General features: G+C 40.5%; 2 protein-coding genes across 2 annotated transcripts; one reads left to right on the forward strand and one right to left on the reverse strand.

The window, feature by feature from the left end:
* Nucleotides 1-4,093: 4,093 nt before the first annotated feature.
* On the reverse strand, nucleotides 4,094-12,316 carry prdm4 (PR domain containing 4). Its single transcript, XM_008301594.1, has 12 exons — nucleotides 12,276-12,316; nucleotides 11,900-11,966; nucleotides 11,562-11,677; nucleotides 10,236-10,424; nucleotides 9,301-10,062; nucleotides 8,570-8,719; nucleotides 8,189-8,307; nucleotides 8,006-8,091; nucleotides 7,719-7,846; nucleotides 6,344-6,892; nucleotides 6,069-6,237; nucleotides 4,094-5,958 (listed from the first exon to the last, which is right to left on the reverse strand). Exons 3-12 carry the CDS (start codon nucleotides 11,674-11,676, stop codon nucleotides 5,613-5,615), a joined length of 2,613 nt encoding a protein of 870 aa, XP_008299816.1. The 5' UTR covers nucleotide 11,677; nucleotides 11,900-11,966; nucleotides 12,276-12,316; the 3' UTR covers nucleotides 4,094-5,612.
* Nucleotides 12,317-14,222: 1,906 nt separating this feature from the next.
* LOC103372058 (achaete-scute homolog 4-like) lies at nucleotides 14,223-15,118 on the forward strand. The gene is made up of 2 exons (XM_008301593.1): nucleotides 14,223-14,325; nucleotides 14,417-15,118. The coding sequence occupies exon 2, from the start codon at nucleotides 14,421-14,423 to the stop codon at nucleotides 14,928-14,930; it is 510 nt and encodes a 169-aa protein (XP_008299815.1). The 5' UTR covers nucleotides 14,223-14,325; nucleotides 14,417-14,420; the 3' UTR covers nucleotides 14,931-15,118.
* The last annotated feature ends 4,781 nt before the right edge of the window (nucleotides 15,119-19,899 follow it).

The following is a 19,899-nucleotide window of genomic DNA, read 5'->3' on the forward strand; positions in this document are numbered from 1 at the left end:
AACAACAGCAAACATCCTTAGAATAAATAACAGTAGTGGAACCTCACCGATGTACCAGATAGGCCAGTAGGTGATGTTGTAGTATCGGCTCAGCAATTTCCCTGACCTGACAGAAAAGCAAAACAGACACAGAACACATAACTAAACTGTGCACAGGAATTTGAGAGAGGAAACATTCAGGGCAGTGTTGCGTATTAACTGGAGATCCTGTTCTCTGTTCATGTAAAATGCATATTCATGGTGATATCCTCTACAGACAACAACAGGAAGCAAACAGCCTGCTTTACCTTCATACACCATGTTTAGTCTGTTGGCTGTTTAATGCTCGTTAATGATTTATGTTAACTGATAACAGTCACAACTTAACACAGATGAACGTTCGCTAATAAATAAATGCACCTGTTGTCCACAACACAAATCATGTACACTTGTTTAGAGAAAAACTTACACCTGATAACTTGCTCTTAATCTACTTTGCCCTACATATAATTGTCACGGCAACAGGATCATTTCAGTAATAACAATCAAAACCTATGAATTAGTTCACGCCTCTTTATCAGTCCCTGTGGCTCACCGTGTAGGGCAGAGTTCAGGCATATTTGTCGTCCTTTTGAGAATTACTTTATGTTTCTTTAATTCAAGCTGAAGGTTTATATTGTCTAAAAGGAAAGGTTGTGACGCTGAAAACTAAAGTTTTTAGCATAGAGTCATTGTTAAGGTCCCATATTTTGCCCCTTCTCAGCAAATTAATAAACACGACTTTCAATGTTTCAGCTTAAAATACAACAAAGTTGGTTCATTTTACTCTGACTATACGACCTCTGTTGGTGAGGTTGTCTGACAACATTGGAGTCTAAAATCAGCAGCATAGCAGTGTAGAGTGGCATCTTTAAAGAGGATTTTAATGGGCTGTGTTTAGTGAATGTTTTATACTCATTCCATTGGATGACAACAGAAACAGAAAAATGTTTAAACAACAAAAAGCTTAATTGGGAATTCAGCTGCAGTATATGTGAGGAGGAGAGAAGCAAACAGATGTAAACACTGACTGTGTCTAAACGGCACTGAAGCATAGCAGGCGACATTAAAACACAGTAACCCACCCAGTTCTTGTTTATCGGTCTTAAAGGTCTCTGTATCATCTCTGTAAGTCTCTAAGCTTTACAGTCTCCACAGACCAAATAAACAATAGCTACGCAGGTCATACGACACTCTAACAGTCAGTACTTTGCTATAGTTGTGGTGACATTACTATTAATAACAAAAGCACACCGCTGTATCTTCAGTTCCTCAGATGCTGGGAGTGCATGAAGACTTCTGTGATCACTCTTGCAATGAACAACAGAACATTTGGTGCTGCTCATGGCTGAGACATTTTAGAGTTTGCAGTAGCGGCTCCAGAAAGTTAACAAACCTGGTGGATTGAGCGGCAGCTGCTCATTCTGAACGGTTCACCTCACAAGCAGCCGGCAGCGAGGGCGCAGGATGCAAAGTCTGAGCTGGACGAAGACTGGTTCTAAAGCTGATATGTTTCTTACTGCCTTGTAAAGTTATCTAGTTGTGGGGGGACTTGAGTAAGTAACTTTTGGCTCTGAATATGAGGAATCTGCGACTATAAACATCACGATTTCCCTCCAGCAGGCTTGAACAGCAAACAAACATCACCAGGCAACATGATCACCACATCAGCTGGAACACCAGTGCTACATTACAATTTTTAGGTCGCTATTCCAGCAGAACTACTTACATTTCAGTGTAAATCATGCCAGCCAGGGACATATTGAGGACAGCCCAGGCGAGGACCACCTGTCGAGCCTGCTCCTCCCTCCTCATCCTCAGCGCCCGGTCGATCATACTGGGCATCCCCTCCTTCGGTGGGGTCAACATGATGTTATCACACTGGTCAGGCTGAAAGAAAGAGCAGAGAGAAACACTCTGAGACAAAAAAAAAAAAACAAGCATGAAATGTGCCAAGACCAAGTCGAGCTTTAAAACAGACAGATTAAGCGAGTATACTTAAACTTGACATGAAAGTTAGCACGACAGCTGTGCTCAACTTACGGCTAACACAAGTGTAGCTCAGTTAGCCCTGCTAGCTAAACGGCTAGCTAAAGTTAGCTGTAGCTTTTACCACAAACAGAGAGGAACGTGCAGCGAAAGTTTAGTTTCTGGTTGGATTTCCGTCCACAATGTAAACAAGCCACAACGCTGAGGGGTTATTCAGAGGGCGATATAACCAAAATATTATACAAAGCGTAGGAAATGTAGAAAATTCATACCACGCTGAAGTGAATGACAACCGCGGCGCTGCATAATTTGTATTTTAACCGGCAGTTGCAAAGTGCACTACCGGGTCATCACACCGGCCTCATTTAAATATGACACTTTGGAAAATTAAAAAAAGTTTTTTTTGGTTGTTGTTTTGTTTTTTTAATTTCTGTTTTGCACCTAAAATTTTCTTATGTGGAATCTCACACAAACAGCGACAATTGTAGTAATATGTGCAAGGAAAAAAAATAATTAAAAAAAAATGTCACATTAGTTTTGAGACTAATTTCTATCAATGCATTAATCTCTTTGGAAATATTAGATATTCACGTGACTAATGTTTTTATTCAAGTTTTTTCTACCTGTTCTAAGTGAAGTAGAAACGCTGCAACAAAATAGTAATCAATGACAAACAAAACCAGTGATCAGTGAAACAAATTGAGCAAATCTATCATTTTGAATCTGCCTAATTGCATTAACATGGTTATAAAACTGAATGACTGAAAGTCAGTGGACACACAGCTGCAGCAGTAATCCAGAAATATAGAACAAGCCACAGCACCACTAATCAGAGCCACAGTGGCTGGATCCTGAAACTGACGCCACCACTTTTACAATCTGGCTCCAAACAACAGATGGTTATAGAAGTATTTCCCACTTGGTACAGGGGTTATCAGTGGAAATGAAAGTGTCTGTGACTGCTCAGAGCATTGCATACTATCAACCTCTATGGACGGCATCAAAGAAAATAAAAAACGCTGCTTGCCATCCATCGCAAAACTGCAAGATTGACTTTGTTATGAAAAGAAGCCTGATGGATACTGGAATATTGGGAACACTTTCTTTTGTCAGATGAGACCAAGATAAATTTGTTCACCTCAGATGTGGTCGAGCAGGTTTGGTATGAACGTAGTCAGGACTACCACAGCGAATGCACAGTCCTGACCGTGAAGCATGAAGGTGACATTTGTAGATGCATCATGGATGTCTGGAGATGTACCAAAAATACTAGATAACAAGATGACTTCCAAATCTGCAGAAACTTGGAAGACGAGAAATATTTCCATCCATCCATTATCTATACACCGCTTAATCCTCACTGGGGTCGCAGGGGGCTGAAGCCTATCCCAGCTGACTCAGGGTGAAGGCAGGGGACACTCACATTCACTCCTACAGACAGAATCACCAATTAACCTCAACATGTTTTCGGACCTTGTGGGAGGAAGCCGGAGAACCCGGAGGGAACCCACACTGCACGGGGAGAACATGCAAACTCCACGCAGAAAGATCCCAGTGCCCCCACCGGGACGCGAACCGGCGACCTTCTCGGCAACAGTGTTCGAGAAACAGTTAAGCAAGTAAATGATCCAAAACACACTGCCAAAATCACGCAAGAGTTTCTAAATAGGAAAAAGTAAAAACTAAGACCTGTCTAAGTAAGTCGCCTGATTTAAATCCAACACCTCTGAGATACTTTAAAGAGAAAAGCTGAGCAACACAAAACCTCCAGCAAAGAGCAGTTGAAATAAAATGGTCTTTGATGAATGGCAGAACATCTCTCCAGAAAATGAACATCCTCCATGTTAAAGAGGCTTGAGTTTGTCATCAAAATTAGAAGTGGACAAATGAAATACTACAAAGGTCTGCTGAGTTTTGTTGGATGAAGTTCCGACTGTGGGGCTGCTATTTTTCATATATTAAATCTAAACTGTATGACGCTCATTTCTGTTCCGTTATATCCACTATGATCACCAGTCTGCATGCTTTACATAATGAAAACAACACAGACATTTAAAAAAAAAAAAAAAAGTACCAATAAACAACATAACAGCTGTAAATATCCATTTATTAAAATGTGCAACGGATAAGATGGAGCTATAACATGATTGTAACATTCAGTCAACACTCACACCAGGTGGGATATTGTCACATTAATGCCCAGATACTTGATTTCAAAAGGCTCGCTTCCATTCACACACACACGACAGAATTAAATAAAGGGAAGAGAATACAAAATTAATAAATAAAGAAAAATAGCACAACCCATTTAGCAACTACATATAATCAAGAATAATATAAAAAAAATGCAGGAATATACAAGAATATCAGAATTTTAGAACTGACATTCTTCTGCAATTACTAATCTGTATCAGTTGTGTTATTGAGTGAACTGAGGAATTAGGATTAAAGAAAAACAACCAGTAAATGAGAGCTTATGTGAACCCACTAAAACCGTTAATATCACAGAGGCCTGAGTTAATGAAGAGAAAATAACTTGAAAGAAGTATGTTCAAATCTTTATCAGCTGGCTTCTAATGTGACAAAGATTACACTGGTCTACACCCATTTTGGTGTCAAAGTTTTTTGAGCTGATTTTGGACAACTGCAGTGTGCCGAATCCAAATATTACATTGGTTTTGCTCAATGAGGTCAAAAGTTTGATTTGTCGCCACATGCACTTTTGTTTTTTACATTTTGTGTACATGTGCGGGTATCTATGCTTTGTATCGTACAATATTCTTTTTCTATTTCCTGAAATGAACAAATTCTGAAACCTTTTCAAGTTGATACTGTAAATATTTGTAGGTGAATTAAATGTAGATAAAAAGTTTACCCCCTGGTTTATGAACAACACATTAGAGTCACGTGATTTTATCAGAAAGAGATGGAGACCAGGCATCAGGGACGCTGGGATGCAGTCGTGATGGCTGATTACTGCTGGACTCTGAAGAGAGATAAACCTGCTGCTGATCATTCCAGGAGCTCCAAGAAGTGCAAGTTCAAGCCCTGAATTTTGAGCAATGCTGATGAAAAATGCAATGTACTTGTATTTAGCTTTATAAATGTTTACGCTCATCAACTTGTGGATCATTTAGCTTATGAAAAGGATTAGAAAATGAAATTTTTCCTCTAAAATCCGATTTCATATGAGAAATACTAAAATAAATCAATCGCTAATGTCAAAAAATTTGATCAACTTAGTGGCAAAATCGATTTTTTCAAAATCGAGTTGGCATAAAAACGTGACCTGACACAGAAAAGCAGATGTCATTTTTGGATTCAGCGTTGCAAAAATGTCCTAAATCAGTTAAATCAGTCAGACACCTTCAACAAAATACTTTTTGTAACCCAGTGTTATTTTAGCAGCAGCGATATGCTTGTGAGAGGCTAAACACGTTTTTAACATTTTTATAATGCAAAATGTGGCAGTTAAATTGTATTAATTTTGACAAATGTCAGTTATATTTTAACAAAGTAACTAGTATTTGGCAAAAAAAAAAAAAAGAGAGGTAAACATTGGTACTGTAGTAAATAAATAAAACATCTCAAGAGGCACAGTGTTGTCAATGAGGGGGTGACAGGGACTTCTCAGAGTTATATCCTCCAACATCCAAACCACAGTCCTCGCTATTTGCTGAGTCAACGAGCCTCTCTCCTCCTCTTCTGCCGTCGTCATCCTCCTCATCGTCTTCCTCCTCGTCGACGTCCTGCTCCTTACGGGACACTCTTTCCATCTTGGGCCCTTTGCAGATCTTCAGGTGACGCGTGAGGTGGTATTTGGTGAGGAACGCTTTGTGGCACTTCTCGCAGACAAAGTCTCTTCGGCCCTCGTGAGAGTTCATGTGCTTCTTCAGGTGGTTGGTCTTGAGGAAGTGTTTGTTGCACTTGGGGCACTGAATCCGGCGTTCGCTGTGGTGAGAAAAAAACAGGGGAATGACTAATAAATAGGGAGAAAATACTGCAACAAAACCAACAGTCCATCAGTTTGTTCGGTTTTACAATAAGTAATCTGTACATACTGCGTGTGAGAGAACATGTGCTGTTTCAGGTCATGTTTCCTGATGAAGGTTCGGTCGCAAAGGTCGCACTTGAGCTTCTCTGCACCGGTGTGGATGAGCATGTGTGACGCCACGTGGGATTTCTGGGTGAACGATTTCTCGCAAACGGTGCATCTGTAGTTCTTCTGACCTGTAAGTGGGAAAAGTCAAGTAAACAGTAAAGTTAAAAAGCTGATTTTAGGTACAGTTAAACGATATCTATTCGTTAAACGTTACTTTTCACACTCTGCAAGTACCTGTGTGAATCTTGAGGTGCATCCTGAGGTTGCTGGGATCGCTGAAGGCCTTGCTGCAGTATTCACACTTGTGTGGTTTCATTCCTACGTGCCCCATGAAGTGCACATTGAGCTTAGTGGAAGTTATGAAAGCCCGGGAACACATGCTGCACTTGAATTTCTTCTCCCGCACATGACCCTGGCCTTTTGCTCTGGGGTTGTTAGAGTTTCTACTACTGCTGCCCCCGCTGCTGTTGTCGCTGTTTGTTTGCCCCGTGGGGTGGTTGTGGCAGGGCCACGGGGAAGAGGACGAGCTTGAGGTTCCGTTGGTCAGCTTCTCTTCCTGGTGAGTGTGTTGCTGTGGCTGCTGCTCTTGTTGCTGCTGCTGCTGCTGCTGTGGAGGTGGTGGTTGTTGCTGCGAGTGGTCCTGCTGCGACGGGCTGTGGCTGTGTGGAGGCTGGTTATGGCTGTGGTTACCGTTATGGTTGCTAAGATGAGACTTGAGCTCAGAGAAGGAGGAGCACTCTTTGCCACATTGGCAGATTTCACCCTCAGGCACCTGAGGAACACCTTCAGAGGTAAAAAGACGGCAGGATAGTCATCAACAATCCACCCAAAATTCACTCTCAGGTTTGAAAGGCAAACAGATATCCAAGCCAGAAACGGTAAAAACTGAAAGAAAACTGAAAATTATCCAAAAGCCACCAAGTTATTAAATTTAACGATCAAAATTTTAAATTTAAAAACTTGACAAAAAATAATAATTTGCAGCCACATTCTGTAAAAAGCAAAAAGAATTCTGTGCTCCTCAGTGCAGACATGAAGCCAATAACAACTCACCTGTGACCAACAGTCACAAGACAAAAATTCACTGCTCTTCGGCTGAACTGCAGATTGTGTGGCATTCTAACTTATTATACAACTTATTATAATATTTCTACTTCCTACATGTAGTGATGTTTGAGCTCTCTCTATCTTGTCAAGAAAGTGTTAAAAAGTGTTGTGAAATTAACTCGTGTTAATGCTGATAATGCTTGTTGACACAAGTGCAACAATCTTAGGCATTTAAGTTAAACAATAAATTTGTGGAAATTGTGGGACTTATTGATTTGGGGGCTTTTCTTTAGCAACTGTAAACATTTGTATTGGCATTTGTAGAAGAAATATTCAAAACTTTTGTCACATTAAAATATATATATCACACAACATAAATGCTGTCAAAGAAAAAGTCCTGCATTTATTTATGCTTTCAACTCTAAAGTAAAGAATGACAAAAAGGAAATTAAAAACAAAACATAAAATAGAGCAATGCTAATCCTGTTTGTAATTAGTGTTGTTTTTTTTTTTTTTGTTTCTTAATGAGTATACAACACTCATCCCTGTTCCGTCCTCTCACCCATCAGCCTGCAGTAGTCTCTGCTGTAGTAGAAGAGCAGCTCCTGGTCCGGGTGGATCTCTGTGGTTGTACAGAAGAACAGTTTACCATTGGCAGGATACGCCACCAGATTCTGCTCTTCGCGGGTCCTAAATGCACAAACACACATCCAAATTATAACAGAACACTGCTTTTTATGCCAGCTCTCTTTTTTCATTTGTTGTGCAGTTTACGAACAATGCATACTCTTTAACGTTTTTTTAAATATACACAGAATAAATGATCATTAGCATATCTTGGCGTCGTACCTCGCCTTGCGGACAAACATCATCCAGTTGCATTCGTTCTCATCTGTCGTCACAATGTAGAACTCCAGCACATTGTTGTGGTACATCTGTGGCAGGAGAAATCACTTATTGTCAATTATTATATTAAGCAGGGTTTTGCGCTGCCTGAGACAACCTCAGTTCAACACAAACCACAGCACGGACCTTCCATATTTGAGGTGTGTCCTTTTCTAGCCAATCAGAGAGATCCACACTGCTACAATGCTGGCCAACTATTGGTCCAAAGCAGGTCCTCGGAGGAATGACGTCCCGTGCAAAGACTCCTATAAGGAGGAACACACACAAATATTCATAGTAATGCAACAATGCAAACTTGAAGGTAAACATCAACACTGTGTGTGTGCTTTTATGATTCCATTTACCAGTTAAATAACATTTGGGCTCACCAAAACTGACTAAAAAATTTGCCTTATAATCTGCCATTTAAGTTATCTGCTAAATATAACTGCTGTGTCAGTCCACAGAACACGTCTGTCTAAATATTAGTCCCAAAAAGACACTGTTTAGGAGTGTTAGCAATCTCACCAAGAGGTTCGTCAGCCACTGAGATGCGCAGGCACAGTGGACGTGGAAGAGAGAGGCGAGCTCGGCTCTGGATGGGAGCATCAGGGATGAAGGTGACCGGGCCGTGTTCCGGACAGTCTGAGGTATATGAGCGTTCACATAGTGTGCACCCTGCAACAAAACCAGCAGAACAAAGTTAGTGCAGGCTAGAGCTGTCTGAGAAACTTACATTAACTGCACATAAACAATGTGAAGAGCTTTTTTGTTGCACATCTTCATATAATCAACAATGAAAATCCTAAAACGTGGCTGCATGACAAAAGCTGACATTAGGACTGAACCAAATATCGCTTCAGTCAACACTGTGATGTGCACGCAATTCACCCTAATTTAGAGGTTCTTGGACACATTTAAGTTTGTCTTTTTGTTTTGTTTTATTTACAAGATTATGGAATTCGCTGCCATCATGCAGGCTCCACATGACTGAGCAGTTACATCAGCACTACAAAGCTCTGTTTGATGAGTGTCGAGTCAGATCTGAATACCGCCAAAAGCAAAAACATAATTTTGGATGTTTTTACCAGTGTTACACCACATGACAAAACTTCCAAAAGCCTTTTTTCTCTTTTCATCATTACTTTCCAAGTAGAATCATTAATATCATCGGGTTTTTTGTGCTTGAGAAAAACTAATTCAAAATGTATTTTTATGTCCACTTTTTATTGGCTTTAAAAACTAAATTACAAACTCACACATGGTGTAAGCAGACACCAGGTTCTCCTTGTTGGAAGTAGAATCCTCCAGCTGTAGGGTGGAGTTGACCAGCACCAGGTTGTTTTCTGGCCCCAGCGACACTTCTGCAGTGATGGGGGACACGTTAACCGCCTCCAGCCCCATCCCAGAGTGTCCATGCAGGGACACTGGCTCCAGCTGGCTCTGGCTGGCCATGGAGCCGGTGAGCACCACGCTCACAACACCCGAGTTTAGCTCCCCGTTTGAGTGGAGCTGTTCCCCAAGTCCTCCAGCTCCTCCTGCCCCAGAGTTTCCCACTCGTCCCCCCATGTGATCAGGTTCCATCACCACTGGTAGCTCCAGCACAGGAGGTCCATGGAGGGGCATCACACCACCAGAAGAGTCCAGGCCCTCGTGAGGCTGAGGCTGCCTTCCCCCGCCAAGCTGCTGCTGGGTGTCAGACACCGCCACCACCCCAACTCCATCCATAGTGGCCAGCTCCTCTCCCATGCGGTCCGGGGACATGGGGCTGCTGACGCGTGACTCCATCGCCAACCCTGTAGAGTCCAGCTCATGAGCGCCAGTCTGGTGGAGGTCACCCTGGCCGCTGACCTGTCTGGAGTCCATGGGCACCAGGCCCTGCTCCAGTGGGCCTCCAGGGCCACTGTAGGGGTCCAGACCTGAGGGGTTGTTGCTGGCAACAGACAAGGTCCCATCCATGTTAAGGCTGCTGGGATGAATGTACTGAGGTGGTGGACGGTCTGCCAGGTAGGACAGAATACCTGCGGAGCAAACATGGAGGGAGTGTGACAAAACTGCAGTATGACTAATTCTCCTCTGCTGTCTGGCTATATTCATTTAACAGCTCTCTGACATAAATAAACTAGTTATTACTATTGAACAAGCATTCACACGACAGCAATCACCAGAAACTATTTAGAAACCTCAAACCGACCTGGCAGTATGTGTCGGAAATAACTGCTCTCCAGGTGGGGGTACGGAGGAGGCGGCAAGGAGTAATTCCTTTCCGGCAGGCCGCACATCACTCCTCTGTCACTCAGCGGACCCATGGGGAGCATCAGCGATAAGGCAGAGGGGAGGGAACCAAGGGAAGGGCCCAGACTGGGGATGGCCACTGGCATGCCTGAAACATAAAACCCATCAACAGGTGAAGAGGTGCTGGAGTAGAGAATATGATGGCAACTTGTCTGCTTGAACATTTTAAAGCACACTTAAACAGATAATAAAGTCACCAATGACAGATGAGTTTCGAGTTATCCATCTATCATTTTAGTACATCAAACTTTTATAAATTTTCACAGCTGGAATCAGAGGAGTGAACCATGAAGAAAGTGCGCCAGGCTTTCTTTATGTTAGCTGGCTCTAAACCGAACCCCCCAATCAGAGAAAATGGATATCAGAACAGTGGTTATCAACTTTCTTTGCTAAAGAGGTTTTCTTTATCAGGTTCTGTGTGCACTACAATAAAAGGGGACATTTGATGCACATTGTGCACAAAAAAAACCCCACACAATGTACCACCTACTTCAGTCGAGAGCAACAGGTTGTCAGAATGAAGAGCTATGAGGAATATATAAACTTAACACGGTAAAAAGCGCTGCTACTGTAAATGCTGCAAGAGAGGAATGCTGGTAGAAAACTGGTATTTGTGTCAGTTACTATGTATATTTAACCACTCAGTAACTCTCAATGCAGCTGCTCAATTCTAACATGACAGCTGCACATTAAAGTTGAACTTTGAACTTCATACATTCAAACATGATATCTAACAAGTACATTTAAGTCTGGCAAAGTCAGTCAGTGTAGGATACGTGGAAATCACTGTAGTTTCTAGCACATCAAAGTCAGCTTATATTATTCATTGAATAACTAATTTTTTAATCTGTTCTATTAGCTGCAATAAGAGCAGTGTAAAACAAACCTGGCTGCAAATCAAGACCACACATGAAAACATACCAACTGAATGCCCTGCACGCTCCAGTGGCATTGTGACAAGTACAGCTTGTGCTACAGTAACTGCACACTTTAATTCAGTGGTATTGCAAACATACTGCTCAACCGGTTTGCAGTGAAATGCACTTCAAAGTACACCCCTCTGACAGATTGAGCATGTTTACGACACAGATCAGAATGCATAATATCTCCATATATCTGTAACCAACCCACTAAATATGTGACGAAGAGTATTCTCACAGTTAAGATGAGGTTTAATGAGTTTGCAGCTTGAGCAAACAGCTCAGGCAGGTAGTTTCTTCCTTACCTGGAGTGGGAATGGGGTTGTGAGTGGGGGAGGTGGGCAGACCCAGGTGGCTGGCACTCACAGAGGGCACACTGAGCTGGTCCATGCCCACAGGACTCAGGTTCATGTCATTCATCCTGCAGATTCAACCCCAGAGTTAGCCAGTACTGAGCATTTAGCCAGTAAGCTAGTTATTAGAATTAGCTGATTGCTTGAGGGTTTGGCTGCTGATATAAGACACAAACTCTGGCTCTAAAGTCGTGTGACTGCTACAGGAGATTACAGACAACATTTTGCAAAGGAAAACACTCAACATTCAACATAAAGCTTGTCACGAGTTGTGAGCTGCATTAGCTTACCTGAATTCAACAGCTGATGTCCATTAGTAACCGTGTACAATCAAAAGGTAGCTTTACGTGTCTCTCCCTGTGAAATAAGACACCAGGTATGAAAGCAAATTGAAACAGCCACATACCAAAGCCAGGTCTTGCACAACTCTCACTGAAGCTGCCAAATCAGCAGCTAACGTTTGATTTAAACTGACTGTTGCAGCAACCAGCAAGCTAGTTAGCAAAACTAGCTAACTTTCGCCTCCATAAACCGTCAAACCAAACCGAGTTCAGGTGTTTCGGCTGCGTAAGTTCACAAATGTACCTCGACACGACCGAAGGTGTTGCTTCGTGGCAGAAATAGTCATGAATTGAAGAGAAAGAGGACATAAAAACAACAACATACCAACACAAAACCTCCCTGAACGGGGCCATGACAGCGTTACTGTCTCTACACGCATGCGCAATAGCAAGTCAGCGTGCAGGAGCGTTTGGCTGATCAGAGGTCAGTTTGTGTCCAAACACCAGCGCTGCTGCCAAGTGTGGCTGATATTCAGTAGAAATATGTGTCAACAGGGACATGCACTGTCCCAGAGAGGGGAAATGTTCTGAACAGATGTAAAATATAGGCTGTTGACTTTCACTGATGCTATCTTATTGTCCAGTTTAAAAAGCAAAATTAACCAAAAGTGCTGAAAAACAGTTAAATAAACAATGTGTTATTGACATACAAAGAAATAAAGGGAGAAAAAGAAAGAAAGAAAGAGCTTCACAATCAATGTAATTACCCACCCTCATTGCTAAGCAGCTGATTCTCTGTTTTCCCCACATTCTATGTGAATCCATGTTGGAGATTTTAGGTAAATTCTTAATGCTGTCTAAAACCTACCTATAGAATTGTGAAAGTGCTATTCTATTTGTGAAAATGCAAAAGAAATGGAGATTCCACTCCTTTTCCTCTCTAAGCTTTATTTTTAATTGTTTCTTTTTCTTCTTTTTGCATCTGGACCAAATCAAAGCAGGTTTAGATCTAAAATCCCTATATGCAGAATAATCAACTCTGGGATCTTAGATGATCCCAGAGTGACTAACGACTCTTTAAGGCATAGTTTCTAATCTGTATAACCTTTATGCTTTGTATGAAAAGACAAAAAAAAATTGAGATTTCAAAGCAGTTCTTCTTTCTTTCTCTTTTTTTTAATTTTTTCTTTTTGCATCTGAGCCCACTCTATGTGGAACCATGAAATCTGGACTATATGTCAGAGAGGCTAAATAGTCTTGATTGCACAATTTCTAATTTGTGGAACCTTTAATCTATTTGTGAAAATGACATTTAAAAATGGGAGATATCACAGTTTTTTTTTCTTCTCCATGTAAACCACATGAGACCAGGTTCAGATCTAAAACCACTTCCTATAGATTGACCAAGTCTGGACTAGATTGTCCTACAGAAATTAAAGAGTCTTTAAAACACAGTTTCTGATCCGTGAAACCTTTTTTCTGTTTGAGAAAATGCAAAAAAGGGAGATTTCACTGCTTATTTTTTGCATCTCGGTCACATCACACCCGGTCTAGATCAGAAACCATCTAATATAATCATGCTTCTTGCATTTATGCATTTTTACAAAAAGAATAAAGGCTTCATGAATCAGAGATCACAAGAATCTTTAGCCTCTGTGGAACAATATAGTTTTGACTTAGTTTGTACTAGTTTTTGATGTAGTCTGCATGCCAAAAAGATTTTCAAACACTTCTAGATTAAAGTGTTCATGACTTAGAGACTGTGATTTGAAGACATTTTAGCCTCTCTGACATAATACTGTCCTGATTTAACCCATCTATATATATATCTGGACTTGGTCTAATGTGACTCAGATGTGAAAAAAGCTGTTAAATCTCCCCTTTTTTTTTTTGCATTTTTACAAATACTAGCTTCTGTTACTTCATTGCTAAGCAGTCAGAGGTTTCAGTTTTCCTTGAATATCTGCTATTTCAAACATTTTTTTCTTCTTTTGGCATGTTATTAAAACCGGATCTGCTGAACTCAGATTTGGATCTTCCATCCCCAAATCTACCTGAAACGCGTCTTCATGCCTCATTGTTGATACAGACATTAATAAAAGATCCATTAGAAGCAGTAAAGTCAGCCTCTTATCAGCCCATAAAGTTTTCCTGATCGTATTATATTTTGTGAAGAGAACTGCCTCACAGGAAGGAAGAACGCGTTCTGTAAACAGTTCTTTATCTTGATGAGAACGCTACATGGCTGCATCTCCGCCCCGGATCACACCCACCCTGCAGCCTCAAAACCCCAACAAACAGGCTGACACCGACTCTGACAAAGTCCTGATCGAGGACAGTCGGCTTGTAGAAGATCGCAGTCTGGATATTTCATCACAAATTGACGAGAGTCGAGATTGGCGAAACACGAAATGATCGTGAGGAGACTCTGCAGGGTGAGCTGACAGGATTCATTTGGTGCACAATCATTTGGATCAGTTTTCCTGTTTGATTTATAGGTCTATCTTTTTAATATTTGTTTTTTAGAAAGATGTCATACCACAGTAAGGACTTAATGGACCATGTTGCCTTCGTGCCTCCTCTGGCTCTCCACGGCCTCTCCATGGACAGCAGCGGTGCGCACTACAGAGACGCGCTCCGGCTCGGACTGCCCTTCCACCTGGACGCGGCTTACCTGGACCCCGGCCAGAGGTCGCCTTACAGACGCTTATCCTATTTCCCCTTCGGTGTGTGTGATTATTCCTTCGAGCCCGCGTTTATCCGCAAACGGAACGAAAGGGAGCGACACCGGGTGCGCTGCGTAAACGAGGGTTACGCGCGTCTCCGGGAGCATCTGCCGCAGGAGTTTGAGGACAAACGGCTGAGCAAAGTGGAGACGCTGCGGGCGGCCATCGACTACATCAAACACCTGCAGAGGCTGCTGGACTTGAACGTCTCCGGGATGGAGATGTCACTCGGAGACAACCAGAGGGCGCAGAGGACAGACAGTGATGGAGAGTCCAAAACCAGCCTGAGCGACAGCGGGGAGGCGGTTTACTAGCTGCTGGTCTCTTAAACCTGCTGAGTATTAGACTATTAAGGAGGAAAAAGACACACAAATAGTGAAAGACAACCTTGTGTTTTTACAGTAAAGAATAAAATCTATTTTCAATGAGTTTTCGTTGACATTGTGACTACTGTGAAGCATCAGAGAAAGCAGATATTAAAAGCAACAACAAGATGCATGAACATGGACTTTCATTTTTCACTTCAGGGAGCAGTGCATGTTACAAATAATTTTTTTTCTTACCTATTTTGCAGCATGTCGCAGTTTTGGTGTGGTAATGTATAGACACATCAAGGTCACTGTGGTTTCTGTTTGGTGAGAAACTCTGAACAGTCTTTACTGCAGGTGCCTCTGACTGGCTGCACATTGATTAGTATGACAGTGGAGTCCTGAGCAGGCTGTAGAAGTGAAATTAAAATAAGAATTTTGAATACATTGCTTTTGGGGGAACAAGTTGGACACTTACAGGAGAGTTTAGAGCACAAATCAAGGATTTATTGTGGAATTTGATGGTCTAATCATCAATAGTTCAACTTAAATCCCCCTTGAGGAACCAAATGTAGAAAGTCACATTTGTTATTATGCAATTTAAATATTATCGCTTTCCTTTTTTAGACAAACTTACTGTGCAAACTGATATGTTCTTTAAACCATGTGAATAAGAATAGACGTGTCCTTAAAGGGCATTAAAGGACAAGTTGAACATTTAACCCCTTTTAAAAGGAGACGTAAGAGCACAAATCAAGCTAGAATTTCAATCCAATTGCATTACTGTGGACTTTGATGGCCTAATTATCATTAATTCTAATTAAATCCTTTCCTTTCAGAGCTTCAAATTAAGTAAGCAAATGCAGAAAGTCCAATTTTTTATCTTGCAATTTCAATATTATGGCTTTCTGTACTTAGACAAACTTGCTGTGCAAACTGATATGTTCCTGAAACCATCTAAATAAGAATAGAAATAGGGGTTAATATGCGTTTTGACTAAATAGATCCTTAAAGCCACTTAAAAGGGCATTAAGTAACAAGCTCCCTTATTGAAAGGAGACATTAGAGCACAACTCAAGATATACGTTCAATTCTATTGCATTATTGTGGACCTTGATGGCCTGATCATCATTCATTCAAATAAAATTTCCCCTTTTCACAGCTCAAAATTGAGAAACCAACAGTTGCAAATCCCTGCAAAAAAGAAAAGTTTTTTTAATTGTGCAATCTAAATAATCTAACTTTCCTATGTTGGGCAAATGTTCTGTACAAACTGGTATATTTCTGACACCGTGTACATAAGAGAGGGTCATTTCCCTGTTAGACTAGATAGATCCTTAGATCTACTAAAATGGGTGTGGTGGACAATCATCATTATTTCAAATTAAATTTACCAAGCTCTGAATAAAGGAACCAACCCTGCAAAGAAGAAAAAATTGCATTATGTACTTTAAATATAATGGCTCTCCTTTCTGAGACAAACCTTCTGTGCAAACAAGGGCTCATATATTCCGAAAATCATGTCAATAAAAATAGAAATAGGGGCTAATTTGCTTCTTGGGTTGCACGAGGGGCATGTTGAACACTTAATCTCTTACTGAAAGGAGAAGTCAGCGTACAAATCAAGCTATGCTGGACTAATTCTAATTCAATGTTCAGAGCTCTAAACTGAAGAACCAAGGGCAGAAAGTCATCAAGTTTATTAGACAAATTGTACAAACCAGGGTTCATATATTCCTAAAACCATGTAAATAAACATAGAAACTGGAGTTCATGCATGTATTATTATATGCTTTCACTAAGTGTTCATACGCAGTTTGTTTGAACCTTTCTAATGCACGCATGACGTTGTCCTGTGGTGGTAAAATCAGAAAACCATTTGTAACGTGTAAACAGAATAAGGTGATGCCTCCTTTTTTTTTTCACAGCATGTTTTCGCTTCGACTTGCCGTAGCACAAAAACAAGGTCGGTCCTGTCTTCAATTAAAACTCTTGTCTTGTTTAGTGTCTTTACGGCCACTTGAAGTGAACATCATATGACAATAATGGTTTTAAGTGGTAACTTGGAGGCAGCATTTCAAACCTGAAGCATCTCCTCTGTCTCGTTTGTTTTCTCAGTTACCTGAGTGCTCTTCAAAGACCACCTACTTACTGTAAATCAGCTCGGGGTTCTCAGGAAGTTTTTCTCTCCTAATAGCTTCAGGAATGCATTTATCAGGGAGCCCTCAGCCTCTTAAGAGGAAACTCCTGAAACACCTCAGCTCCACTCTTTTTTTTTTGCCTGTTTTTGCTTCCCACCTCCGCTGACCTGCACGGAAACTGATTTTCAGCCCTATCAAAACCACAAATTAAAGGAAAAAAAGTAAACATGACATTGTATATAAGTAGAATGGGTTTGGAGAGACCAGCAGAGTGCAGTGGAAGTGAACCGTGCCGGTATGGAAGAATGGCATTGATAGGCACGAAGGCATGACAAAAACTCAACAAAAGGCGTCTTGGCAGAGCAGCATGTGAATTAGACCCAATAATTAGCCAAGTGCTGGTACCCTGGGCTTGATGGTTCAGTGGCGCTCTGAAGATAGAAAACATGAAGCTACTTATATGAAAGCCTCCGCCATAATGGATGTTTTCTTTTCTGAAGCGCACGGGCTGATTGTAATCGGATTCCTGTGTGGATTCCTCGTGGGCATTTTTCTATTCCACTGTAAAAGTTGTTGCCTATGCATGCAACAGATTTAATCCAGAGAATGGGGGGGGAGGAGGTTGCGGGGAATTATCTGGATTTAATTCCAATCTATTTGTGGCGTTGTGTCACATGTGCTAACCCCCTACACTTTTCAACCTGTCACAACATGCGACGCAGAAATCTGCACAAAATCTTGTTTTAAATCAAGAGTTTCAACAATAAGCCCTCATGTTGCATCATTTCATCTCTTGGTTCTAGTGACCTTCTTACACAGTGACTGTAAAGCTTCTTGTTGGGCACTAAAGTTCAGACTGACAACAACATGTCATCCAAACACACAGGACCACCATGGGCCCGCTGGTAAACACACTTGAGGACAATCGGGGACAAGATTTGGAAAACATGGAAAAATGAAAACATAGAAAAGATAATGTAGAATAACAAACAAGATGGAGGACAGACTGGTTTAAATCTATCGCCTTTTAGAAATAGAAAACTTGATGATTCAAATTACATTCACAGTGTTAGCTATCTGCCAGTAAGACAAATAATGCTGGTGAACATAATTATATTAGCTCACCTAAAACATTAGCCTGTTAGCATTGGTATTTGCTTTATATTTGTTTACTTTTCTGCCATTTGTATTAATGTTTTAACTCTAATTGTTAAGCACTTTGTAACTTTATTAAGACAAATGCTGTATATACAAGTTTATTATCATTATTTGAATATTGAGCACCTTAGCGTGGTAATGCTAGAGTGTCAAGAGCTGCTAGCTTGGCTAAGAGTCAGCATTCATGATGGGAAGGGCAATATTGTAAAAAGAATACTCTGACATTTCGCATAATTAAATTCTTGACAATACATGAGAAGATTAATACTAATCTCACGTCTGTAAGTGTGGAGCTGGAGCCTGCAGGTGATTAGCATAGCTTAGCATGAAGACCAGAAACAGGGAAACAGACAACTTGGCTTTGTCAAAAGTAAATAAAAAAATACAATAAAATACATATTTACCATCACTTCTAATGGACAATATGACAAATACACTATTGTCATTTATTTTCTTATATCCATAAACAGTTCCAATACTTTCTAAAACAACAAATTATTGTTTTTAGCCATGCTAGTTACATTAGCATTTTACATGCTCCCCTCAGGATGAATTTGTTAATGTTGGTGATTTTAACGGCATTTCTGTCAGCTGTAGCTTTTTTTGTGGTGATGCTGAATAGCTAATGATAATTAGTGATAATATTAAGTTTATTGTCTTAGTTTAAATGCTGAAAGAAAAAAAAACACCTGCATGTGTGCCAGACACATATCTTCTATGTGCACTCTGTATTGATCCTGATAGTGTTTTTTTTCTTTTTCTGTCTGCAAGACTACACATTTGTGCAGTGCAGGAAAGAAAATTCCTGCAAGCATGCGTGATGACGAGGCGAGATAAAGTTTATCAGCAGTAAGGGACCACCGGGAAAGGCTGCTGCGACTTGTCCAGACAGCAAACCCTCATGTAGGGGACGGAAACGGAAGAACCAGGAGTGACAGGAGTGATGCTGGGTTGTCCTCCGTAGACAACGCTGATGCTGTTCAGCTTAAAGACACAAGTATCTTGATTTAAAGAGCACCTGTTTTAGCATTTCAGATGCAACATTTAGAATTTTATAGATTTTATTGGTCATTATTAGCAATAAATACACTGAAATACTGTTTGAAAATTCCAAAATGAGTTGCACGAGATAAGGCATGTATTGTAGAATACAGCAGCAAACGAGGTATTCATAAGCACCGATACAACACTATACATTACGCCAAGATGTAAAAATCCTAAATGCAAGTTCCACATGTACTTAAACTATTGAAAGTAAAAGTATTTATAAATCAGAATGATCTGTGTTACTGTATATGACTTCATTGTTCATGCTTTAGAAAGTCAGCATTACTTTAATGTTGTTGTTGGTACTCAAAATACATTATGTTTCACCAAATGGTCATGTGTTTTGAGTGACAACTGTTAATTGAGGAGCATAATTAGTAACTGTACTATATCTCATAATATACAAAAAAAATTATTAGATATTAAAGATAAGTTCATTGTTTCTACATGTGAATCATCCTTCATTGAACATTAGAAAGCCAAAATTACACATGATCTCATGTAAAGTTAAGGCTTTAAAATGTATTTTACTTTTGGAGAATCACAGTAATTTTTTTGGCACCCTAGCTGCTGAAATAGTACTAGTAGTTATTTATTTATTTAAATGTATTTACTGCAAACACGACAAC

The sequence above is a fragment of the Stegastes partitus genome, unplaced genomic scaffold, assembly GCF_000690725.1.
Source record: "Stegastes partitus isolate 25-593 unplaced genomic scaffold, Stegastes_partitus-1.0.2 Scaffold1689, whole genome shotgun sequence".
In the NCBI taxonomy this organism is placed as follows: Eukaryota; Metazoa; Chordata; class Actinopteri; family Pomacentridae; genus Stegastes; species Stegastes partitus.